This window comes from Gallinula chloropus (assembly GCF_964237585.1).
Source record: "Gallinula chloropus genome assembly, chromosome: 4".
NCBI classification, from domain to species: Eukaryota; Metazoa; Chordata; class Aves; order Gruiformes; family Rallidae; genus Gallinula; species Gallinula chloropus.
This window is the reverse complement of record NC_140088.1, coordinates 15,574,013-15,599,439: the sequence shown is the minus strand read 5'-3', so window position 1 is coordinate 15,599,439 and position 25,427 is coordinate 15,574,013. Positions and strand designations below refer to the sequence as shown.

The window sequence follows — 25,427 nt, the reverse complement described above, 5'->3', positions numbered from 1 at the left end:
GCAAAACACTAAGAACAAAGGAGGTGTGCAATATGGGGCCTGACACTGTAGAAAGATACAAAAATCCCTCAAGACCAAAAAATTTAGTCCTTTGGAAAGGTTACCTAAATAAAACCAACTCCCCCCCCCCAGTTGCCACAAAGAAAATAGGCTTTTGTTTTGGTTTTTTTGTACTCCGATGTGGCAAGCTCACCCTGCTTCTTTCCTTCAGAGAGGAGGAACAGGTTGTTTCTAGAGTGAATAGCGCAGTTCAGCATAATGCCAGGTTCTGGGTAGGTAGAATTGAAGGTCATGCAGCTACAAGCTCAGAAGACAAGCTCCTGCTATATTTACCTATAGAAGCAAAAGTGCAACTATACATTATTTTTCATTTATCAGCTATATTTATTGGAATGGTAAGAAGTTTTCAAGTTCTCAGCCCCTAAGTGTAGATAAAAGACAAAGGAAATGTTGTTTTAAACCAGTCTGCACCAAAAAACTTGCAAGAAAAAACATTCTGTTCCACTCATTCTTGGCTTGATTTAAAGCAAGTAAGAGAAAGCCCTTTCAAAGCTAAACAGGAGTCACCCATGGATCACACCCTTCCAGGTTTTATATTTGTACCACTCTAGGCCATGTGACAGAAGAGGAAAAAGCAAAAGCTTGGGAGTTACATAGCCCAGAAATTTATTGAATATTTGCTCAAATACATTCTGCATAGACCTGTTCAGCTTGTTTGGTTTTGATGCTCCCAGGAAAGATCATTAGATGCACTGAGCTGTAATCACAAGTTGGGAATCGTTATGTATGAAGATGTTACGCACAGGGCTGCAATTCCCACCCCCCCCAGCCAGATCTGTGTCTTGAAAATTTACTAGGCATCTTCCCCTCAAAGGATTCAATTTGCATAAGTTGCTGCATCAAATGTTATTTAGAAGAGGCTTTCACACACTGGTCTTTTTAGAAAGAGTAAAACACTTCCAAGTATTTGTGTTTGAAGTTTTCAATACTGGAAACATTTAGTCCAGAGTGTTTGCAATAGGGTCTCTAATTTTTCATATGGTCTGTGTCTTCTCAATGTCCCACAATATTTAGTCTTCAGTTTTGGCTTCCATTTCCTCAGCATCATCATCCCCATCCACTTCAGCATTTTCCCTCTCCAGTCTTTCCAATTGCCTTGCAAGCTCAGTCTCATCTGTGTCAGTAACCACCTTGGGCTGAAAAAACACATAGTAAGCTGTCATTCATAAAGACCATATATATTTGGAGGCTCTGATTCTACATAAAGCACAAGAGGTAATATACATCCTGCAGTCACACAATAAAAACAAGGCAAGTTATAATTTTTGGCCGTTTGTTTAATGAATACATAAGTTTAGGGTTTTTTATAGTTTCTTAATTTTTTTCCTAACTTTTCTCCTAGCTTTATTGATCTTTCTTTAAAAATGTTGTGAGGAGAAAAAAAAATCCATTTTAGAACATACTGTGTTCTTACCTCCATCTGGACATTAAAGACTCCCCTCTTCTCCTCAATTTTTTCTTTAATTACAGCCATAGCTTGATTTAGAACAGATAGTCCTTCAGTTCTCTCCAGTGTTGTAGTAGTCATCACATAACGAGGAGGGGCTATCAGATTAATCTATCACATTGTAGGAGTTGGAGGGAGAGGGAAGGAAAAAAAGCCAAATAAGCAAACTCAGTAACAAAAGAGAGAAGAACCTCAAAAGCAAAGTGAGCAATACTGTTCTGAATGTACAAATCACAGAAGAAACATCTTCCCGTTAGAAAAGCCCTTTGTGGAAGTGCAACAACTGGGACAGAAAAAAGCAGACAAGAAAGTGCATGGCCTGCCTGATTTCCTACATCCACATCAGTTACTTGTACACAGTATGTTTATTTAGACAAATTTTGTTAAGTGGAGAGAATATCCATTTTGCAGATCACTAAAACATCCCATCACCTAATTTTCAGAACAGTTAAAAGATTGTGACTACCAGTAAGCTGTTTTTAGGTTTTGGGGTTTTTTTTAGATTACTAGATAAGCAAACTTTTTCATTTGTAACAGGAAACCATTGTAAGAAAATATTGCAACAATTGCAATTGTATGCTACTGGTACCCAAGGGCATCAGAATACTCTGCTTTGCACTTCACTACCAAACCAGACACTTACTTTAATTGGCATGTTCTCTGTGGAACAGTTCAAGCCTGCTCTCAAAGCTTCTTTTACTGCATCTATGCCTTCATAACCATAGCAGGCAACCTCAATATCTACAACAGAGGAAGAGAAATAATTAAACTTCAAAGTTACCAAAGCAATAGAATCTTTGAGGCTTTTTAACTTAAGCTTTAATATCGCTTTCTAGCATCCAGTGTTAATCCACAGCGAAAGCCTCAGTAGCTCCCAAAGCTGAGGAACATATTTCACTTTGACTTGGAAGTTGAGGTATAAGTTTTCACAAATTCTTTAGACATACAACATTTTACACTGTGCTTTGAAAAGCCAAGATATGAAATTACATACCCACTACCACTCACCCAGTAAGTTCAATGGGAATAATTATGTATTTCACATGGAAGGATGAAGGTATAAATGGAAAATACATCAGGGAAAATGAAAGATCTAGTAAGAAACATGAAACTCGAAACAGAGCACATCCACAAATTTATCAAATTCTCCCAGCAATTACAACAGAGGCATCACTTGAGGAGCTATGGAGTTATTTTTATGTTTTTTTAAGGGAAGTTATATTAACATACAGTTAAAGCAAAGTTAGCTATAGCTTTCTTTAAAAATTACAACATAGACTATGCTGGTCCTATCTGTAATACCCCGATTAGTCTAAAGACAAAGATTGCTTTACATATGTAGCAACTGTGCAAGACTAAGTTACACAGAGAAGTTAAAAATCACCTCCAGGTGCCCAACAACCTGCTAATTCTCAGCTGTCATAAATTTACAGGAGAGCAAATACCTAAGGCATATGCCCAGAGATCGGTCATCCTGTTAGGGAATCAAAGAATTTAGCAGCTTGAATAATGAAAAATCATCTTGTGGATGCAGCAAGAACTTTAAAAATAATTAAATAAATTGCATACCAGTGCAACATGCTAGCTTGCATTATGTATCACAACAAACACTTTCTGTCCCAAGGAATATGCAGTTTGGGAAAAAAAATAAAAGCCAAACTACCCTGCACGTCAAGACAGAGCCCACACTGGCATTCTGCAAGCAATCTCCGATTAAGATGTCTTAATTTTGGAAGACCAGTTCCACTCAGACATCAGCAGCACCAACACTTATTTTAACTGAGCTTATAGTTTGCAATAAGACATGCACTTAAGTGTCAAGGTGTGTTTGATGAACACCTGGAAAGAACTCACCTGCTCGGATTTTGACTGCTTGAGGTGTCAGACGTCTGTTAATGTTGTCAATCAATACGCGCCTCTCTTCCTCTGTCAGGTCCAGGCTATCCAGGATCGCGGGGTCTCTGCGCCAAGCAAAGCAACATTACAGAGTTATACTGCAGTGAATATGACACAATATTAATTTCTGGTACTGTTTCCATAGTATTATGCATAATCACAGAGATCTAACAGGTAATGAAAAAAGGGAAATTTCTTAAGAGTTCATTGAAACACTGCAAGAAAATAAATGCACCTATTTCCAAAGTATTTTCCACTGGAAGCATTTAACAACGAAGCAGAAAAGGAGTTTACTCAATCTGTTCCTAGAAGGAAAGAGATTAATTTATTTTTTTTATTTAAACAAAAGGAATGATTTCTGTCCGGCTCCATTTGTACATGATACAGAGTGAGAAAAACATCTAGCTGCTTGGTACTTATGTTGCCTCCAATGTGAAGATAAATCCATATCATATGAAAGAGAACCCATGATGACTTTGAGTTGTTTTTTAAAGATTATTTTAGCATTTCATTCAAATGTAAGATTTTTCTGTCATTCTACAAAGTAACCTATACTCATTCCACATTATTCTGTCCTCCTTTTTAACAGTGACTGGATCACAGACAGATACTTATTTGCTGGCTACATTCTTGGATAAAGAAAAAATAAAGGGTTTTTTAGATCACAAGCTAATAGTTTAAAATCCAGAGATCACAGAGGCAAACATCTATGCTGTGTATTCAAATAAATTAGCAGTTCTTGTTTGAAAAAAGTGGTGTCAATTCTCCTTACTGCTGGATTAATTTTGTTCAAAATATGTCTGAAACAGAAACCCTAACCAAAAAGCTGCTCCCGTTCTTTGGAGGCAGGAGTTGGAGTTCTCTGAAAAGTAGTACCAGATCACCTACAATACTACTAGCAGGCAACCGTGAACTAACATGGCCCAAAAACCAGAGGCAATCATAGAATCATAGGGGTTGGAAGGGACCTCGAGAGATCATCAGGTCCAACCCCCCTGCCAAAGCAGCTCCCTAGGACAGATCACTCAGATAGGCGTCCAGATGGGTCTTGAATATCTCCAGAGATGGAGACTCCACCACCTCCCTGGGCAGCCTGTCCCAGGGCTCTGTCACCCTCACTGTGAAAAAGTTCTTCCCCATATTGGTGCAGAATTTCCTGTGCTCCAACTTGCAGCCATTGCCCCTTGTCCTGTCTCCACAGACCACTGAAAAGGGGCTGGCCATTTCCCCTGCATCTCCTACTTAAGATATTTATAAACATTAATAAGGTCCCCCCGTAGTCTTCTTTTCTCGAGGCTGAACAGTCCCAGCTCACTCAGCCTTTCCTCAAAGAGAAGATGCTCTATCGGAGATAGGTCTCTGCTGCTAATAAAGCATCATCTTTCGTGTTATATCCTAAGTACAGATAGTAGATGGGCCAAACCTAAGCAAACAGAACCCAGACATACGACAGTTTTGTATATAATCAAAAATATAAAGCAAAAGCAATTATTGGACATGCAAGTTCTGTTTCTTCTTTTACAGTCTATTCTGTTACTTCATGAGCATTTGGTAGGCATTCAACAAATAGGTCCAGGATGTTTGATTTTTAATAGCAGAATGTAAATACAGTACAAAATTTTGCCAGCAGTAAGCTACTGTGTTAAAGTCCAGAACAATAATCCTCAGGACTGTGAAAGAAACAGCAAATCAAATCCTTAGAGGATGTGCTAACCCTCAAGAAAGTATTTCAGCAGGTATAGGAAGGTAGCAATATCCCCATTTTTCAGCTCAACCATGATAGCATTAACAGGAACAAGTTAAAGCTACAGTCCATTATCAGAAATCTTAAGGCATTACTGATAAAAGCATGTTTAGAGAACAGAGCTTCAGAATTTTGTGCTCCAAGCAGAATAGTAGATGGGCAACAAATGGCATGTTTGTTTAGGAATTTTTCTCATTTTAAGCAAACTTGAAAACCCAATCTAACTACAGTTTTTTGTTCTTTTAGTATATGTGTTTAAGTTTTTATCAGTTACAGAATGATCTGGAATTCCTTTTGCAGCAACCTGCCCAGATTTGCCCTTCACCAGTACTCTTGCTAGCATAAGAAAATAATTATTCTATGAAAGAGAGCCCATCCAGTCCAAATGAGGATACAAGTTGTCTTTTCTCCAAGAACAGAGATGGTTTTTGTTAATCAAAATACTACCAAGTGCTCTGTCGTGTCTTTACATGGACAGAACATCTAAAGCTTTATTGCTGCCATCTAGTGTTCAGCTCAAGTTCGTCACTCAGAGGTTTTGAGTTCCAACAGGGTGAAGTTGGAAATACTGTTTGAGAAATCTGGTTTTGGACTGCAAATTTCACAATAGAATCTTCAGAGAGGAGCCAAATAGACTGATTCCAAAAGCAAATTAAGATACAGACTTCAAGAAAATCAGGCACAACCTATGTCACTGATGCTCCCTTAGCATCACGTCTCGTTCTCTCTGTAGTTCCATTTCCAAGTTCATGATCCCATTTGTTAAGTTCAGAAGTGTAGAAAAGAAACAACCCAGCTTGTTGCATTCAAAAAAGAAAATTCTGGCTGTACAGTGGAAGACAGTCAGCCGTGAGAAACAGAGATAGATTTGTTTGGTAACATCTGCTTGGGACTAAGAACATGTAAATTCTCACAGAAAAACCAAGATTAATGCTGCTGCTTCCATTAGAAGTGTCAGAGACCCCTCTGTAGTAACAGAAATTTCCCCAGCATTTCTAATTGTGTGTTTCTTTTATATCATTCACCAAGTGTCTCAGTATTTCTCCACTTCAAATTGAATTACAACTTTTAAAGCCTGAGGTACAGAGAGCAGAACACTCAAAGATGGATAAAAACAAGTCAGCTCTGAGCCCCCTTACTCCAAAGCTCTGGGAACCTGAAGAAACCAGTAAGACAGAGAGACCTACAATAACCAACTGGAAGATAGGTTTACTTGACCGGTACATTCCACATACTGATTCTGAAAAAAGCCCCACAGAACACCAAAAAGAACATTATAATGGATCTCTTCTAGGAAATACTTCTTTGCAATTATGAAATAAACCCCCTAGAAGCAGAAAAGATGTCCTTACGAGACCGCATGCTTGAATGCATCATAAGCACCATATCCTGGTCTTTTGTACTTGTCATCAAACACCCAGGCAGTTCTCTGGAACAGACTCTCCAGCTGCTCATCCTTAGTGTACTCCAAGACTTCAGCGACATGGCGAAGGATGCTGTAAACCTTCAATACAAAAGGGATGTTAAAAAAAACCCACAACAAAAAAACCCCAAGAAAAAACACCTCCCACACACTGCTCCAGTCTCACACTATCATAGTAAGAGCTTGTACAGCATAAATTGAGTCCCATTAAATATACCATGAAAAATATCAGTGATAAAGTATTTTGATTCCAAACACCGTATGAAGTTGTGACTTAATTCTTACCCATACTTAGCAATAAATTACATACTGAGTTCTAGGAACTTATAAAATATCAAAACCGCTTTATTAACCTAAAACTTTACTACATAATTATGAAGATAAGATTAATCTCTCATGGAAACTGATGGAAAAAGTATTATTAAGTTGTTAAACAGTGTATATGCATGCAAAGAAAAAAGCATTAGAATCAAGGTAATATGTAATGGCAAGCATTCTGCTCAGAAGTTTAAGATGACACTTGTAAGGGGGGCATTTGATGCCTTAAACTACTTGCCCACCTTTTCAACTAAACCTGTCTACATAGAGCTAATCCAGCTCATGCTAATAATTTAAACTTTAATAACAGATTTTCAGCTGATGTATTAATCTATTCAATAACTAAGCACTTATGACAGATGAGCATGCTTAACAAATGAGAACAATATTTTCCTATTATGTCTGCGTTTTGGTTGCTCAGGAAAAAAAAAGCTGGCAACACAGCATCTGAATCTAGCAAAGCAACTTACAGTCTTTGATTTTGTGAATTTGTCTTCACATTTGATTGCCTCCTCTGGAGAAACTCTTCTTTTTGACAAGTCAATGTAACCTATTGGGAAAAAATGTTTATGAAAGTGGCAGGCATTGTGCAAACTGCATCTAACTGCTTCAAAAGGAAAGCATAAAGAACAAAAACTGTCTCAGTATTCACCCCTTGCCTATACTTATCTCTACCTGCTGCTACAGAGAGTAATGAACCCAGACCGTAACGAATCGCACCACATCATGATGCAAACTATGATAATAAATTCTTATTTCAGCTGTAAATATTTACAATAGCAAATATTTTGCATAACATTGTTTAAAATTACTCCTCTATGAATGCTTTCTCTGCAAACCTGTCAGAAATTTTCATATTTCAGCAATCAGTGATCCTTTTTTCTGCCTCTGTACATGGTTTTGCCAGAAATCATACCAGCATACAAAGAAGCAAGTTTAGTGCATATTTCTGTTGTGTTCAATTAAATTTCATTCAAGGCTGGCACTCCGACAGTTAAGTTATTAACTGTTCCCTAATAAAGGAGGCCTGACCACCTCAAATTCTGACTAACTCCTTGGATACCCTTTTGGGAAAACTGTCTGTGAAAAACCCTTTTGCATCCTTTCTTAGTAATCTTGAAAAGGCCTCCAACCATTTCATGCAAACTATAGAGTCCCCAAAAAGACTCAATAAAAGACCACCCTGTGAAGCCCAGATGCGTTCCTCTGCTAATATGAGAACAGTATTTGTAAGAGGAAGCATTCTTTCATCATATATGCTTGGAAACTTAGTTCACTTCAGATCTATCTGAAGTTTCTTCTGGTAGGATTTTTTTCCTTATCCTGTCATTCATTATTTAATCCCAGAGTAACTGCAGTTTCAGAAGTATTTTAGAGAAAAACATCATACAAGTCATGTTTCTAGATGTGCTTGGTGTTTATTATTTCTTTATACCTGGATATTGCTCTTAAAAGACTGGGTTTTGATAATGCCGTTCCATGCAATGTGTTCTAAATAGATATTAATAAAATAGAATATATTAAAACGACCCTTAAACATTTAGAAGAGAGGAAAAGACAAAGTGCCCTGTACAATCTCAACTTCTAACCTACCAAATTCATGCAATACAGTAATTACATAGATGTCATCTATTTTATAGCTGAGGTTCAAGACTTGTTAATGAGCAGGGTGGCCTGTAAGCGTTTAATGCTCACTACTTAGATTTTTATCTCTAACATCAGACCATCCTTGCCTGAAGTTAAGACACAGAAAACCTACATAGATATCAAAAGAAAACACCACTTCAGTATGGTTTGTTGGCCAAACATGGAACTGGTCAGGACCCATTTAAACAAATTTTTATTGATGTGACTGCTGTGCATTAACCTAAACCCCAAAGGACACAGAGGAATGGAAGAATGATCGTATGTAGCAGATGGCACGACGATGGTCTGTTTCACTTAAGCACCCCCTGGCAAAACAAAGGAACACCTAAGCCAGCCAGTTTATCTGCATTTCTCCCCATGATTCCAATCCTGGCACAGCCTACAGCATCCCCAAATACCTTTCTCCTTGTCAACTCTTATGACGACGACGCACTCGTTCCTGCCGATGCGGATGAGTTTGTTTATGGAGCGGATGCGCCTTCTGGACAGCTCGCTGAGGAGGATCATGCCTTCGATGTTGTTGTACTCCAGCAGGCTGACGTAGGCCCCCATTTCAGCGATGGACCGAACATTGACCATCACCACATCTTCCACCTCCGGAAATTTGTGCTGGTAGAATCTACAGCTTAGTCCTGGCATTCTGGAATTTGAGCAGAAACAAAGGTTTTATTTCAATAGCATATCACTGCCTCCTCCTACAAACCTGGTGAAACCCAGCATGGGCTACTGGTACAGAAAAACTGCAAATCAGGATAAGGTTTTTACAGTTCAGACTTAGGTTTTAATGTAAGTGAAACAATAAATTAACTAGTGTTTGTTATCACAGCCATTTGTTAAGATGTGAATTTTATGAGATTCCATTATCCACGTCAACTATCATACTACCTATTCAGAGCACGCTGTAGCTAAGAGACTTCAAGTGGTAAGAAGGTGGCACTGCACACCTTGCACTCATCTAAATTTACAAGGCTGTGTAAATTTTCAATCATTTTAACAACAGGAGGACATGGGAGAGAAGAAGCCTGCAGTGCTCACGAAGTTATCTGCAAACACCTAGTAACACAACATGGAAAAGTTTGAGAAAATAAAAGCTAGTGCAAAGCTTCTGTAGCACTATGAATAGAGAGTCTCTACACTCCAGAAGATGGCTTTCTAAACTCAGCACCAACATGCAGAAGAACTTTTACACAGTGAGGGTGACAGAGCCCTGGGACAGGCTGCCCAGGGAGGTGGTGGAGTCTCCATCTCTGGAGATATTCAAGACCAATCTGGACGCCTGTCTGTGCAATATTAGCTGGGGAGCTGCTTTGGCAGGGGGGTTGGACCCGATGATCTCTCAAGGTCCCTTCCAACCCCTACAATCCTGTGACTCTGCTATATGGAATAGCCCTGTAAGACCTGCTCTAGAGGTCACCTGTCTGCAAAGAAAATAAAGGCAGTAATCAGAATAGAAGATAGAACCAGACTGATGTGAATGAAACTCAAAAAAACCCACCAAAACCCAATACCTCCCCATATATTGCTAGTCAGAAGAAAAAAACCCAACCAAATAAAAACCCCAAACTGAAAACCAAAACAGGATTCCTTCTTTTAATGCTCTGAAACTGTACGAAATTCATGCTTCGCAATCACGCAGCGATAAAACAGGTACTTAAGCTGCTTCATTTTCCTGATGATGAACCCACATACTCATCAGTGCTAACCGGGTCAGTTCCATTCCTTTTGCCTACTCAGGAGGTCACACAGAAAGTTTCCCTACAGGAAGCAGGAGCCTAAGACGCCGAGTCACACACATCACTCTTTCAGGCTTGCTGTAACCACCATTTTGAAGCCCTCCTCTCAATCTTTACAGCAGTGCAAACGTTTTCTAGCCACATGGTAATTCAAAAGGGTAGTACAAGTACAAATAGTACATAGGCTTGGACAGACCATTTGGAAGACTGCATCCACCCCTATATTCGTGCTTAACAAGTTTAAGAAAGGGCAAATACAGGCTAGTAGAGGTTTATAAAAATACTCATAGAATCACAGAATGCTCGGGGTTGGAAGGGACCTCGGAAGATCACCTAGTCCGACCCCCCTGCCAGAGCAGGATCACCTAGATCAGGTCCCTCCGCTGAATATTTCACACCCTATAATTTGAAGCCGAACAAAGAACTCCCAAGACTAAAACCGTCAGCTCCACGGCCCGCGTGAGGCCGCTCAGCTCGTCCCACACGTCTGCTTAAGAGACAGAACAAAGGCAGGGCCGCCAGGCAGCAAGCCCGGGCCACGGCTGGTCACCGCGGCCGCAGGCCGCTCCGCGGACTGGCCGGGAAGGGCCCGTTTCTGGCACTACGAGAGGCGAGCCGGCCGCCGGTGAGCGCGGCCCTGCGGCCTGAGAGGCTCACAGCGGCGGAGCCGGTTCCTCCCGCCCCACCCGGGCCCAGCTCCCTCCCCTGCCCTGTCCTGCCGGCACGGCGGGGCCCCAGCCATGAGGGGCCGCGTCCCGGGCCCCTGAGGCGGGGCGCAGCTGCTACCTGGCGGCAGCCGAATGGTCCCGCTCTGCGCTCGCGGCCCGGTGTCTGGCGCGGGGTGCCGCTCCTGCCTCAGCGTGCTCCGAACCCACGGCCGGCACACTGCGCAGGCGCCGGCCCACCCCTTTCCCGCTCCTCCGCACTCGATAGCTCAGCCTCGCGCCCTCCCCCAGGACCACAGAGTCTCAACATAGAAGCAGAGAGGAGCCCTTTGCTATAGCGCCCTCCTCCTCTCCGGGACCGGGCGCTGAAAGCGGCGCGGGAAGACAGAGTCGGGGACCTCCCAGTGCCACAAACAGTCCCGGCAGCCAATTACGTCTCTCGCTTCCCGTCTCCGGCCGGTCACGTGACCATACGTAATTCGCGGGGGGACGGCGCCGGCCGCATCCGGGTGCTCCCTCCGCCGGGCACCGCCTCGCGCGGGGCGGAGACGGAGGCTCCGCGTCACGTGACGCCGGCGGCAGCGGTAACGGCGGCAGCCGCACCGGTGAGAGCCGCAGCGGGCCCCGCGCCCTGCCTGCCCCCGCCGCCGCCATGTCGGGCAAGGACCGCATCGAGATCTTCCCCTCGCGGATGTGAGTGGCCGCCGGGCCAGGGGCCGGCTGCCCCGCGCGCGAGGGCGGGCGGAGGGGGCGCCCCGGGCCCGCTGCCGCCGCCGCTTCTGTCCCCGGTGTCTGAGGGGACAGCGGCTCCTGGGCCGCCCCCCGCCGCTGGGGTGGTCGGTCCCGGTGGGGCGGCCGGGCCTGGCTTGTGCCCCGAGCACAGCCGCGGGGCGGGTTAGCGCCGAGGCGGGGGCGGCGGGGGCTCGGGGCCGAGGCGGTGCCGGGGGGCGCCGCCGCGGCGGGAGCTCTGCGGGCTCCTCTTGCCGTCTGGGCTCCCGCGCTGGAGATGGTTCGGTTGGCTGTGTGCCCGCTGCTGCGGCCGTGTCCCGGGCTGCGGGCAAGCAGGCGGCAGCTGCAGTCGGACCTTCTCTCCAGTTTCTCTTCCCAGGCTCGCTCTGTCAGCAATGCAGAGCCCAGTGAAATCAGGCAATTACACAATCCCTGGTTTTAGAGCCGCTTGTAGAATTTATCCGTAAGAAAACCCCACACAAATCAAACCACGGGGTCCCATGGCTTTTTGCTAGATGATACTGCTGTACAAGAAGTTGACCATAAAGTGTTAAAAACGAATGAGGAAGTAACAGCATGAAGTGCAGTGGGCCAGCGAGTAATTTTCCAGATCCTGACAGCAAACTGTTTGTCATGAAATCAGATGTCTCCTGACAAGGCTTAGAAAGCTGCTGACTAGTTGGAATGAACACAAACAGCTGAAACTGATCTGCTATTAAAATTGCTGCTGTAATAATGCCATTCAGTTTCTCCTCAGAACCCTCCAGGACAGGAAGACTTTGCCCTAAGATGAAAGGCTGGTTCAAACCTGCTTGCATAAAATTGGGTTGATGCCTGTGGTCGGTATAAAAAGGAGCCTTGCAGGACAGAAAACCTCAAATACAAAATAATAGTTATTCTCCCATGTATAAGCTCAGGACTCAGAAAAAAAAAACAGTTTATTTGGAAAGATGGTAAAGGTTCTGTTTTGAAACTTACTGCAGAAAGAGATGTCTAGGCTAAGTCATCTGGTCTCACTCCTGCTCTTTGATAGTGCTCTTTTCCTTCAGTTTACACTTCCAAGAGAGAGAGACACTTCAGTCACTTTTTAAAAGTATCTGGTTTTGTGGGCTGATATGTCACATTGTGGTAAGAAGGTGGTGATGTAGGAAGGCTTAATGTTTACAAGCCTCATTTTAAATAAGGTAATAGACCAATATTGATGGTGATGTCTTAATGGGAACGCAAGTTAGGATGATAGAATAAGATGGTCTGCCTCTGCAACAATTGTTTCTGTTAACTGACAGATTTTCACAAGGTTTGGTTTTGTGGTTTTTATTTTTCCCCATTAATCTTGATGAAGTCCCTTGCTGGTATGAGGCTTTCCTGGGCTGGATATGATCAATGACAGAGGCTGCTCAGTCTCTTTGAGAGTAAACAGGACTTTGTTTAAGGCTCTCTTAGAACCTGTGAAATCTCGCTTGAACCGGAGGGTCAGCCGGTCCCCGGCAGGTGCTGCGCAGAGTGAACAAGTTCAGGGTGGTGACAGAGACCTGCTTGTGGTGAAAGTCAAGCTGCCTTTCTACTCTTTAACCTTTTTTTTTTTTTTCCTAAATCATAAGCATTCAGAAAGTATTTGTGCTTTTCACTTACAAGTAATGGGTAGACATTAATGGAGCTATTCTCATCATGTGCCAGATGTGAAAAGTAATGGATTCCACCCTGTAGTTTGATTTCTGGTACTTGTAGCTCATCAAGAGCAAAGAAGGCTCTTATTTCCTATTATGGAAGTGCTGAAAAATGACTTGTCAATTTTCCATGATCTTTGACTTTGCAGATAGCCTTGTAATTGTCACCGGCTATGGAGATAAATATAATAAATTCCCTCAATTTTAAATGGGAATATAAAGTTCTGTCCTGAAGCGACCATCCTGTTTTATGCACTGATGTATTTTGGTTGCCTCATAGCTTCAGTCATGTCAGAAGACTTTGTATGAGTTTGTTCCCATCCCTTCAGGTGATGCAGGACACATTTGTTTATTTCTCTGCTTAACAGGGCTCAGACCATCATGAAGGCTCGTTTGAAAGGAGCCCAGACAGGTCGTAACCTCTTGAAGAAAAAGTCTGATGCTTTGACACTTCGATTCAGGCAGATCCTTAAGAAAATCATCGAGGTAGGTGAATTAGAGTTTTCCTGTGTTTGGTTCACTTCATTTGAAATCAGTCTGTTCTGTCAGTTCTACTTTCCCATTCTGCTAACTTCATGAGGTAGGCTGGAACGTAAGACAACTTTAGGGATAACCTGGTTTTGTAAGTAGGCTGCTGAGGACAGATGGGCAGAATTATGTTTTCCTGGCTATAATGATATAGATGTTCTGTAAGAGTTAATATTGTTCACCTCTTTCTGACCAGTTCTAGGCTCTGTTTTTTTTTTTTGTCTTTGTGTGTCCCAGGTTCCCTGTCATCTCTGCTACATTACAGGGAATTTCTCTGACACTGTAGGAGTGGATTTAACGTGGTCTGTAGCCCCATTTTTGTTGCTCTGTCTGGCTTGAGAGAATAACTGCAGATCTATAATGTTTCCTGCATGACTAGGTACACTAGAAAGCAGAAGTTTTGTCCAGATGGAACTGGTTCCTTTATGAAGAAACACCAAGCCCTGCTTTTTTGTATCTTGAATGGTGCAAATCTAGGATACTCAGCAGAGCCTAATATGGCTTGTTCTGTTCTGCTGTGCTCTGTTGGCTGCAGCTGATATGATAGCTGTGGTTAGCAGTAGTGCTTTCTTGCCATCCTGTAGACGAGCTGTTGGCACGATGTATCTTGTTTCCTAATACACAAAGGCTCTTCCTTCTCAACAGCATGGTATTTTTAGCTGCTGGAGCATCTAAAATTGGCAAAATTGTGTAAAAATTGGGAAAAAGACAGAGAAGAGTGTGGCTTCACAAAGTCACGTGTACCTATACCTTGAGAAACAACGTCAGCTGCCTCATAGTATTCAGTACAATACGAAGGAAGAGTGTTTTCCTACTGAGCCATTTTATTGTTGTGATTTGACCCCCCTGCAGTAGAATTTTATGATTACAAAGACCAGCAAGTCCTTTCCCGTTTCTGTGAATTCTGCCCTGGGTCAGTGAAACAGATGGAGTATTTCTTTTTTTGCCAGTCACCTGGGAATTAAGATTTGCAGTTTGAGAGTAATCTACACATATAGGACTTTCTCACTTTCTTAAATTTCTCATTCTTTATGCTGTTACTTATTTGTCCTGGAAAATGACTAATGATATGCATTGCATTTTCTGGTTCTGTTTGTTTTGGTTTTTTTAACCAGACTAAGATGCTGATGGGTGAGGTGATGAGAGAAGCCTCCTTTTCACTGGCTGAGGCGAAGTTTACAGCAGGAGATTTCAGGTGAGAGTTACTAATCTTGTGGATTGTCCTACCCATGGGATCAACAAATTGTTGATTTCTCTTTTGGAAAAAAAAGTAAAATTCTTAAATGCACTTTAAAAAGGAAAGAAAAAAACCCCAAACAAAAGAGACAGTGGACAAGGTAGGATAGGAAAACTGAATTCCATTAGGTTAAGGTGGGAGACATCACTGCAGGAGAGAGAATTTGCATGATGAAAATGTACACTCGCCTGGAATTTAAACAAGGTGGAAGGATTTACAGAATTTACTTTATATTCAAATCCTTGATTTGAGAAGGTGTTGGTTTCTGCAGCTTGGAATCTAAAACAGGGAAACAAGAATTTCTAACAGAGTCTGGACCATTTATTATTTTGATCTTTCTTGTGAATTTGAAGTCCAGGTGTAATGTGTGTTATTTTGTCCCAGTAAGTTGTACAGAAATTTTACTAGTGGTTCTAACTGTCCTGTCTCACTGGGGCTATCAAGGGCTGCATGTGAGGGGGGAGGCAAAGCTTGTTCCTCCACTGGGGTATTTTTTAATTATAAATTACAGTTCTAACTAGGGTCTTTGTGTAATTAATTCAAGTGTGTGTAGACCTTGTGTAATGAAGTTGGGAAAGTGTTAACGATTCAGCTGATGGTACTACCAACTAATGGGGAAGAACTAAGTGATCAGACGCAGTAATAATCTGGGTGCTGCTGGAGAAAAGTCTTCTTGGCCTCTCCTTCGGATGTGGTGCTGTTGCCCTGGCCTAACCAGTCCCAGTGTTTAGCCATAAACAAGAGTCAGATTCCACCCTGTAAGCAAACTGTTCTTCTGCAGAGGAGTTGACTATGGTGACCTGTTCCTACAAGACTTTAAGACACTTCAGAATTCTTTGAGGCTAATTGTTCTACAGGTTTAAGTCTGTTCATACCTTAGAGTTAATGAGTAAACAAACTCCTCACTGTTCTGCAAGAACAAATATCCACACTCAAATGAACAAAATGTTGTAGCTTTGGTCTGTATTAAAACCTTGAAATTCCTTCACTTTTACTGGGAGGGGGAAGAAGTCTCAGGGGTTGATTAGACTCACTGCTATTAAACCTTTGTCAAGTTATTTACCTGGTAACTGGCCAGTTTTTAGATACGCTTTGTATGCTTGGTCTAAGACATTCCTAAAGTTACATTGCTGGAAACCTCTTTCTTTGAAACTTCTGTGTTAGCTTTGAAGTCCATGCAATGAATTACATAGAGAACTGAGCTGAAGACCATTTCCAGATCTTTACAGCTGTTTGGTAACTACTCCAGCTTGCATATAACGACGACTTAATACACCACTTCAGCTTTCCTCATTAAGATGTATGTTTTCTTCCTTACAGTACCACTGTGATCCAAAATGTGAACAAAGCTCAAGTCAAGATCAGAGCCAAAAAAGACAATGTAGCAGGTGATTTTTTTTCCAGATTACAAGTATTTCAACTCTTAATGGAACTGTGAGAGGAGACTGAAATATGCAAGAATGTATCCAAATACTGGCTCCTCTTCTTTATGTCTCATATCCATCTAATAGTAGGAACACTTGTAATTTGCTGATTTCTTTTCCACATAGAGCAGATAACTTTTATTTAGCTATTTATCTCTCATGAAATAAAATAAGTGTATCCTGCATTCCAGTTTCTAGAGCTTTGGACAAAGCATAACTCCCCGGAGCTTTACTAAAAAATAGGTCAGGAAATTAAGTGTCGAATATTAAATGAGTTTTGGGAAAGTAAGTACTGATAATTGGCTGTGAAGAAAAAAGAAAGGTAATTCAGGATTGAATGCTTAAAATATTCCTTAAGCACAAGGGATACATTATTAAACATAATAAAACCGAACACTGAATAAAATGGAATACCTCCCTGGATTTTTCATGTGTCTGTGATGCCAATAGAATTCTGGAGTTCCATATTAAGATGTTAGAACCAGCATGACTTAATCATTCCAAGCTATACAGTAAGATTTTGGAAACTTCTGAGCTTACATAATTTATTAGAAGCAAGTGCAGTAAAGTACTTAATAAACCTGCAATCCTTTATGTCTCTTACATGCATTCTTGTTCACTTTTGTCAGGTGTAACCTTGCCAGTTTTTGAGCTTTACCAGGAAGGAGGAGACAGTAAGTACAACACGAATATTTTCTGTCTTATACTTACATATGGCTATTCTGTGCTAAAACAAAAATACCTGTCATGTCACGTCTTGCTGGTCAGTCAGTTTACATCAGCTGGCACAGGCTCAGTTACTCCTCTCTGATGCTCTGCCTTGTTCCTGTGACATGGAAGGATTATTAGGGACTGTAATGGATTTCAGCTTCCAAAATCAGTTTTTCAGCTGAGGAAGAGGCTTGTCTTGAATTACCACATTTTGAGATTGGTAGGTTTTAGCATGGAAATGTACAACAGTGATCTGTAGGAACAAAAACCAGTATGAAGACAGTTTGTTAACAGAAGAGCTTTAGCTTGTCACTTACCGAGCTGTCACTATCCCTGTAGTTTGTAAAGTACTAATTTTTATTCAATAAGAAAACGCCATAGTAGCAATAGCAACAAACATTAGATGGTTTTGTTGGGGTTTTTTTTCAGGCTATGAGCTGACTGGCTTGGCCAGAGGTGGAGAACAGCTGGCTAAGCTGAAGAGGAACTATGCCAAGGCTGTGGAGCTGCTTGTGGAACTGGCCTCCTTACAGGTTGGTGCTAGGATAAAAAGAAGGGGATCCTTGGTTTCTTACTGTCTTGAAAACAAAAAGTAGTCTCAATGATTGTTGCTTAATCCTTTGAGCTGTATTACCCTCCTGTAGTCCTTGTGCTGTCCAAAACAGCAAACCTTTTTCAGCCGTGAAACAGAATTACTGCTTCAAAGAAATCCTTGTTTCTTAATGCTGAGAAGCAATTTTTTGGGGGGAGTTGGTATTTGTAACTACTCATGTGCAGTGTTCAGTGTGCTGCTCACATTAGTAGAAAAAAATCAGCTTCTGCTGAGAGTAGCCTGTAACACTACGTTATAGAACTGGCTTTGGCTTTCAAGTGCTGTTTGGTTTTGTGTATAGAATAGATGGAAATGCTGCCTGTGTCTTACTATGTATTAATTATTTAATCCCATTCCATCAGACATCCTTTGTGACTTTGGATGAAGCCATTAAAATAACAAACAGACGTGTGAATGCAATTGAACATGGTGAGTATTTTTCCATTTGGGAGGCAGAATGTTTTTGTGTCTCCATGCAAGATGAAGGGTAGGGCCATAGAAGCCACTCTTTTGACTGCTTTCTTGTTGATAGGATTTCTAACCAGTTCAGAAACTCTTCAGAAAGCATTACAGTGAAGCGTATTGCCAGTAAGAGCAAAAGGTAAAAGCCGAGTGGAACAGCCTAGAGTATACAGGGAGAAATAAATAAGCAAACCTTAAGAAAGTAATCAGGAAGTTGTATTGAGAACCCCTAAAAACAAAGATTGCACATGTTTGGAGTCTCTGCTACTGATTCTGATGTATTTGGTCAAGCCTGTTGACTAGAAACAAAAGACAGGATGTTTCAGTGTATTACAATGTTCTAATAGCTAGTGTAATAGCATTTAAAATTGTAAGGGCTGGTGACTTTTTGTTAGTTTTGGATGGAATTACAGAGTAGGCATCCAGAGAGAAGTCCTGAATCCTGTTCAGGTTTGTGTTACAGGAAATGGAACAGTCCTTAAGTCAACGGTCTAGCATTTTTCTTTCATCTGAATAACACATCCTTCAAGTCCTTGTTTGTAAATGTCTTCCTTGCAATTTCTTACGTACTACCCACACACAGTACTGCCATGATTCCTTCTGCTGCAGCAGCCAAGGTGCCTTGACATTTTCAGGTTCTTTTCCGAGTTGTTGATAGCTGGTATGTAATCAGCTTCACACGTACGCAGTAACTTGTTTCAGTACCTGATTCTAAGCCGGCCTTTTCAGTACCGTGTTCACTGACTTGTTCCCTGAACGTGCAAGGCCTTATCTGCAGCTTATCCCTCTGCAAATTTGAGTGTAGGGAAGGTTTCCACGGCAGTGTTCCAAACAGCTTTGGTAGGGCTGATAACAGCTTTCTCCTTTCCAAAAGCGGTTCTGACACAGCTTGCCCATGGGTGTTGGAGCTTTGTTTAGTGTCTTATCTCTTCCTTTGTGGTGGTGTTATATTTGAATATTTGTTTTCATGATGGCTTTTTCAAACAGAGATCATAATTCTGTGAGTAAGAGTGCTATATTGAACAGAAGTTTCTAAAAGAATGTGATGGAAGAACATAGTTTTAGTTCGTACCTTCTCACCCCTTGCATGGGGAAAAAGGACCTTAAAAACAATCAGGAACCAGAGCTTACTCATTCCATTCCATCTTTCAAAAGAACATGATGTGGGAGCTTCTGTGGAGCTCAGTCCTAGTTTAGCCCTGGACTTACTGAAGAAAAGAATTCTGGGTATTTGCTGGTAATGAGAGAGTGTGATCTTACATGAAAGACGTGTAAATCTCCCCTAGCCAAAAGAATTACGGGATTGTCTTTAACTATGTGTGTCTGACATCAGGTCACTTCCTTGTCACTGTAACACCAGCCCAAGAAGTTTTTTTTCTTTTTAGTGATTATTCCCAGGATTGAGCGTACTCTTTCCTATATCATCACAGAACTGGACGAACGAGAACGAGAGGAATTCTACAGGTAAATGTTTAAAGAAAGACTAGACCGGTCTCATTTTCCCAAATAAACCATTCCTCAGGAGGCACTTAGGAGAACCGTTCACCTAATCTGGCAGTGAACACTCGTTCTTCCCATGCAGAGTTTCCAGAGCTGGGCAATTTGAGATCTGCAATTACTTGCCTCAAAATTATAAATGAATTACTAGCACTGGGTTGTACATAGCTGTTATTGTTCCTCCAGAGGGAATGAAGCAATACAGCACACTGAGGTGTTCTGCTCTGAGGACACCGCTGCCAGAGGGCTCTGCATTCTGGGCTACCTGAAGCAAAAACGTCAAAGGATTGAAGAAGAGTTAACTTCATTAAAGGCAATCAGAATAGTATACTTTTAAACAATACCACATTGCTTAAGGTCAAGAATATACTTTATGGTTTGGTTTGCTCCACAGAGATAAGTTTTTCAATGGCAGCAGCTAGCAATAAAAGCCTTCTGCTATTTACATTTTCTAGGGCACTTCTCCAGGCAGCTTTATCACACCCAAGTTGCATGGTATCTTTGCTGCTTGCCCGGTTTTATGAAAACATCATGTTCCTTTCATGGGTAAACTTTGTTTTTCCCCCCACAGGTTAAAGAAGATCCAGGAAAAGAAAAAAGTATTGAAAGAAAAGGCTGAGAAAGAACGGGAGCTGCGGAGGGCTGCTGGTGAGGAACGTGAACCAGCCAATCTCTTAGCAGAAGAGAAGGATGAAGACCTTCTCTTTGAGTAACCCAGCACAGTTGTATATGGAATGGGGGACCCAGAATACAGAATGTCCAATTGCAACTTAAATCAGGATGCATTGTCTCAATGATACTAATGTGGCTTCTCTGTCGGTGTAGTGTGTCTTGAGCTGAATGGAGTGTGGATTTCTCCTGGGAGATCAGAAATCTGGGAACTTGACTGCAGCAGAGGAGAGATAAGTCAGGTGCTTTACTATCAGGAAATCTGCCTTTTGCATGTTCAGTGTGTTTCTTCATTTAGTAGGAATGACTGTACACAGCTGTGGTTTTTTTGCAGGATGGCTCTTGATTTGCCTTATTAGAGCACTCCCTAAGTCCCCCTCTTGCTAGTGTAAGCAGAAGAAAACGTTATTGAGGGAGATGCATGTAATACTCTTTATTGATGAACAGTTAATGTTCAGGTTGCTTAAAGCAGGTATTGGTGCAGCTGAAGTTAGAAAGACAACCCTAGATTTCTAACCTGCTGATGAAATCCACGGTCTTCAGTGATTTTTGTTGCACGACTGTGTTATCACTGGCCTAAAACATCTATGGGTTTAATTAGAGGCTGGATGGTGCCAACTTGTGTACTGTCTGTGCTAGAGACAAGTAAAAATTTTAGATGTTAAGTAGCTGGTGTCTGGTTCACTCTGCTAGAAGATGGTGGTCTTAAAGGCTTGGAAACTGTCATGTTGATTTCAAAATAAAACCTTCTCTTCATCTCCTGCCCCCAACTTAGAATCCACACTGGGAACATCTCTTTTCCACTTGTGCCTGCCTTCAGTTAACCTATTCTGCTTTAAATAAGAACAAAGTGACTTGCTCCTGCTATAAACACAGAAACTCTTCTCAACTATCCAGGTGCATGTTGCTCAAGCCTTAACCGCAGCAAGTGGGCTGGCGAGCAAGGCGGGGTTGAGTGTGCCTTAGTCCATCCTCATGGCGATTCCTCACATCCAGGGCTGACTAGGGGAGTCCAGGAGAGTGGCTGGTAAGCAGCTGTCCCTGAACACTGCTCAGCTTGAAGGGCTGTGTTCCTGAAGACGTTGGCTTGCAGTTGGTGAACTGAACACATGCCGTAGCAGTAGCACTACTAAGTCTCTTCAAGTTAAGCATCTTGTTTTAAACATGATCCAGCACTTACCTGCACAAGCAGGGTTGGTGCAAGAAAATGAGTTTCTATTAACACCTTTAAAAAGTAATTTTACATTTGTAGCAAGCACAAGGCCATTTATTCTCTCTTTTGGAGTTGAAGGCAGTACAGCTCACCAAGTCCACGCTCCACTGTAAGATACAGGTCCAGCTTGAAAGAGAGAAACTGTTGGTGTGAGGACATGTTACCACCTCTCTCCCTGGATGCATGGTGTTGGAAGAGAGAACATCCCACTGAGGGGTCACAGCACCTTCCACACATTCAGCAATATGACAGAAAGAAGAGTCCCAAGATCCACTACAAGTAGTAAAATTGTACAGTGATTTATTTTAAATCTAGAAGTATTTTACATTTTTACATTAGCGTGCAGTTCATGGTATCTCAAATACAGAGTGCAGATACATGTATAAAAGTACAATGTGGGGCTAACCACAGGTCTCAGTAAAATCACCTTAATTAAGGCATTAAAACCCCTCATCTTGCATTTTAGAAGAGTCTCATGTAATTACATTCAAGAATTCTTTTATGCAATTCCACTAGTATTTTTTATTAAATGTGGCCTGGTAAAATGCAGATACCTTCACTTCAGTCTGACACAGCTCACCACCAAGCCTGCGATAAGGCTGAGGAGTTTCACCGGTGAAGTTTGCCTATTCTCTTTTACTCTCAAGGGAATTAACACACGTTCTTCACTGAAGACAGCAGAGTAATTTCTCACACAAGGTAGTTCCAGGTCCACACTGGCAGCAGGAGGACAGCCAGATACATTTCTTAGTGCTCCTTAAGCCTTTTCTTTTAGTAGGAGACAAAGCTGACACTGTGTTATAAACTGACAGCATCTCTCTACACGGATGCCACCAAGTCCTGCCTGCCTTGGGAATTAAAAGAGTAGAGCTGAGCTTCAAGCATCATTCTTTGTCTACATTCCAAAGCTATTTGTACAAAACCAGCTTCTGTACACCATTTCAGAAAAATCATGGAGATAAACATTAGTCAAATACATGAACGGCCTGATTTACTGTGACTGACACTGCCTCTGTAAACACCGACTACCTACGGGGGTTCAGCAACCATCTTTCTTGAGCTGATTATGACTGCAAGAATTTGGACAGGATCCACAGAGCTGAGTTAGGTTACCCTTGCACCTTTCACTGCTTTCCACCTTCTTGTCAAACTATGAGAGACAATAGCAAAAAGCCTAATATACCTACAATCATTTTTCTTAAAAAAAGGGGGTAGAATCAATGCAGTAATTTGTCTTCTTTGAAGCACTGACTATCCAATGTACCTGAACATTGTAGTTGCCACAAGCTATTGTGATGGTTTAGCCCTGGCTGGAGGCCAGACACCCAAAGTCAGTCTATCACTCCCCTTTGTAGTTGGACAGGGGAGAAAATATATATTGAGAGGCTTAGGAGTCAATGTAAGGACAGGGAGAGATCACCCTGTCATCAACATACGCAAAACAGACTCAACACAGAGTGAAGGAAATGATCTAATTTATTACACTACACTGCACACAGTGAAACCAGAGTTGGATTAATGAGAACTGCAACAAGATCTTAAAACACTTTCCCCCCACCGCTCCCTTCTTAGCAGACTTTAGTCAGGATTTGGCTCCCTTCTTCCCTCCTGTTGTGGCACGGGGGGATAGGGACTGGGGAAATGGGGTTCTAGGTCACTTCTTCATGAACTGTTTTCCTTTTCCAGATCTCAAAACACCTCTACCTCCCCCCTGCTCCCTTAGCAGACTTCACTCTAGTCATGATTTTACTCCCTTCTTCCCCCCACGTTGTGGCACAGGGTGGGGGGTGGCAGGGACTGGGAAAACAGGGGCTTTGGTCAGTTCCTTGCAAGTTGGTTTCCTTCTCAGCCGGAGGCTGGGGGAGGGGGGGCATTCATTCCACACCCTCCCCCTGTTGCACCGTGGGGTCCCACCCATGGGAGACAGTCCTCCATGAACTTCTCCAATGTGAGCCCTTTCCCACTGGGCTTGTATCTCTTCACCAGCTGCCCCACCGTGGATAACTTGCTATGGTGGGCAGTAATAAATGACAATGTCTCTCAGTCCCAGTCCTCCATAGGGTCACAAGCGTCCCCCCAGCAAACCTGTTCTGGTGCAAATCTCTTGCTCATCTCTGTCTCTGCTTCTCTTCGTGGGCTGCAAGTCCTGGCAGGGTCTTGCTCCAACGCGGGTCACAGCATCTCCTATATGTCTCCACCTGCTCCATCCAGTGTGGAGCCCCTCCACAGGCTGCAGGTGGGGTCTCAGCCTTTTCCATGGGCTGTGGGGGGACACCCGCTCCACCCTGGGTTTCTCCAGGGGCATCATTCTCTCCAGCACCTGGGGCACCTCCTCCCCTGCCCTCCCCAGCCTTGGTTTCTACACAGCTCATTACATCTTCTCACTCCCTTCTCCAGTGGCAAAATGCAGCTGCTTGTGGTTTTTTCCCTCCTATATGTGATTCCCAGAGGCGCTGTGACCATCTCCAATTGCCTCGGCCCTGGTCAGCAGCAACTCTGGCCTTGAATTGGCTGATGTTTACTCTGTGGGGCCTGCAGAGAACTCTAGCAGCTCCTTACAGCAGCCATTTTCTGCAGCCCCCATTCTCTCCCAGCACCCAGCTACGCAAAACTGTGACAGATATGGATGAAAGTGACAGCGTGCCTGCAACACGAGGCAAAGAGCCATTATTTTGAATATCCAGCCCTTAGGCCAACAGCTAGAACATTATTATTTTTAACACTGAATTGAACTAAAGATATTAAGTTTCCACTCCCTTTTCTTTCTGAAGGGTCATTAGTTATCCCCACTAATTGCTTAATTGCTTTTCAGCCCCAAACACTAATTAAACCAGCAAATAATTTTGTTCTTTTTTTAAACAAGATAGGAATGCACTCCCTTCTGGTTTTTCAATACAAAACTGTACTGAATACTATTTTGGTTGCTAGAAAATTTCTTTGACAATTTCTTTTTATCTGCTGTATACTTTGAGCTATTTAACTACAGGTATGAATTTGTTCCATGAACATCTGGAGAAAAAAAATTATATGCAAGACATCATGAAAAACATCCAACTACTTTTTCATCCCTCAGCATTAGAGATGAGTGAACTACACACTGACGCAACTCCAGTGTTTTACCTGTAGGAGCGAAGAAACACTATGGCTAAAATGAAGAGAGATTCACAGTCAAGGCTCTTTGTGCTGCCCCAAACCAAACCAGTCAAGACGCTACTATTCAGTTAGCTTCAGTGACAGAATAGCCCTACTGCAGTTACTAAACCTTCAGAACTCAAAATAATTTGAGGGTGCTCTGCAGAACACACTAGGAGGCAGACCTTGCCTTCTGCTCACTTGTTACAAGCCTTTTGTTTTAAGTTACAAATACCCCTCCTGCCCTCCTGTGACTTCTCAGTCAGTTACCAGTGTGTCACGCATCCCTTCGCTGCAGAACGGAGCCAATGCAGGACAACACGCTGGCTAGTGAATTAGAACACTCGTTTATAAAGCCGTAGCTACATTCAGCTATTTTAATTCCAGTTAGTTATCCATTAGACCAACAGCCACAAGATGAACCCTTTGCAGAGATTAAAAACCCCTTCTTCCAATGTTCAGCACTTCAGGCTATCTTAGTGTTCTGTTATAAAACATGAGACCTTCAGTTGACTTAAGCAGCATGTCTTATAACTACATATTTTTCACAAAAATATAACCTCTGCCTTTCTAAATACCTCTACAGATCTGTGGAAAACAGTGGCTCCAATCATAAAAATACCATATCTAAAA

The 25,427-nt window shown here is 42.2% G+C and overlaps 2 protein-coding genes across 2 annotated transcripts; one reads left to right on the top strand and one right to left on the bottom strand.

The window, feature by feature from the left end:
* Nucleotides 1-282: 282 nt before the first annotated feature.
* On the bottom strand, nucleotides 283-11,137 carry EIF2S1 (eukaryotic translation initiation factor 2 subunit alpha). Its single transcript, XM_084262783.1, has 8 exons — nucleotides 11,055-11,137; nucleotides 8,934-9,175; nucleotides 7,359-7,438; nucleotides 6,500-6,651; nucleotides 3,362-3,468; nucleotides 2,151-2,248; nucleotides 1,475-1,618; nucleotides 283-1,196 (listed from the first exon to the last, which is right to left on the bottom strand). The coding sequence occupies exons 2-8, from the start codon at nucleotides 9,172-9,174 to the stop codon at nucleotides 1,071-1,073; spliced, it is 948 nt and encodes a 315-aa protein (XP_084118909.1). The 5' UTR covers nucleotide 9,175; nucleotides 11,055-11,137; the 3' UTR covers nucleotides 283-1,070.
* A 368-nt stretch (nucleotides 11,138-11,505) lies between these two features.
* ATP6V1D (ATPase H+ transporting V1 subunit D) lies at nucleotides 11,506-21,114 on the top strand. The gene is made up of 9 exons (XM_084262976.1): nucleotides 11,506-11,626; nucleotides 13,698-13,815; nucleotides 14,973-15,052; nucleotides 16,415-16,482; nucleotides 17,148-17,192; nucleotides 17,659-17,762; nucleotides 18,184-18,250; nucleotides 19,669-19,747; nucleotides 20,352-21,114. The coding sequence occupies exons 1-9, from the start codon at nucleotides 11,586-11,588 to the stop codon at nucleotides 20,491-20,493; spliced, it is 744 nt and encodes a 247-aa protein (XP_084119102.1). The 5' UTR covers nucleotides 11,506-11,585; the 3' UTR covers nucleotides 20,494-21,114.
* The last annotated feature ends 4,313 nt before the right edge of the window (nucleotides 21,115-25,427 follow it).

Bases quoted from the DNA above. Each gene is read 5' to 3' on its own strand.
- ATP6V1D (XM_084262976.1), top strand. From the start codon at position 11,586: ATGTCGGGCAAGGACCGCATCGAGATCTTCCCCTCGCGGAT. The intron at 13,816-14,972 runs GTAGGTGAATTA...TTTTTTAACCAG, and splicing joins TCCTTAAGAAAATCATCGAG to ACTAAGATGCTGATGGGTGA. The intron at 16,483-17,147 runs GTGATTTTTTTT...CACTTTTGTCAG, and splicing joins CAAAAAAGACAATGTAGCAG to GTGTAACCTTGCCAGTTTTT.
- EIF2S1 (XM_084262783.1), bottom strand. From the start codon at position 9,174: ATGCCAGGACTAAGCTGTAGATTCTACCAGCACAAATTTCCGGAGGTG. The intron at 7,439-8,933 runs GTATTTGGGGAT...TTTTCCCAATAG, and splicing joins AAGAGTTGACAAGGAGAAAG to GTTACATTGACTTGTCAAAA. The intron at 2,249-3,361 runs GTGAGTTCTTTC...CCTCTGTTGTAG, and splicing joins AGCAGTCAAAATCCGAGCAG to ATATTGAGGTTGCCTGCTAT.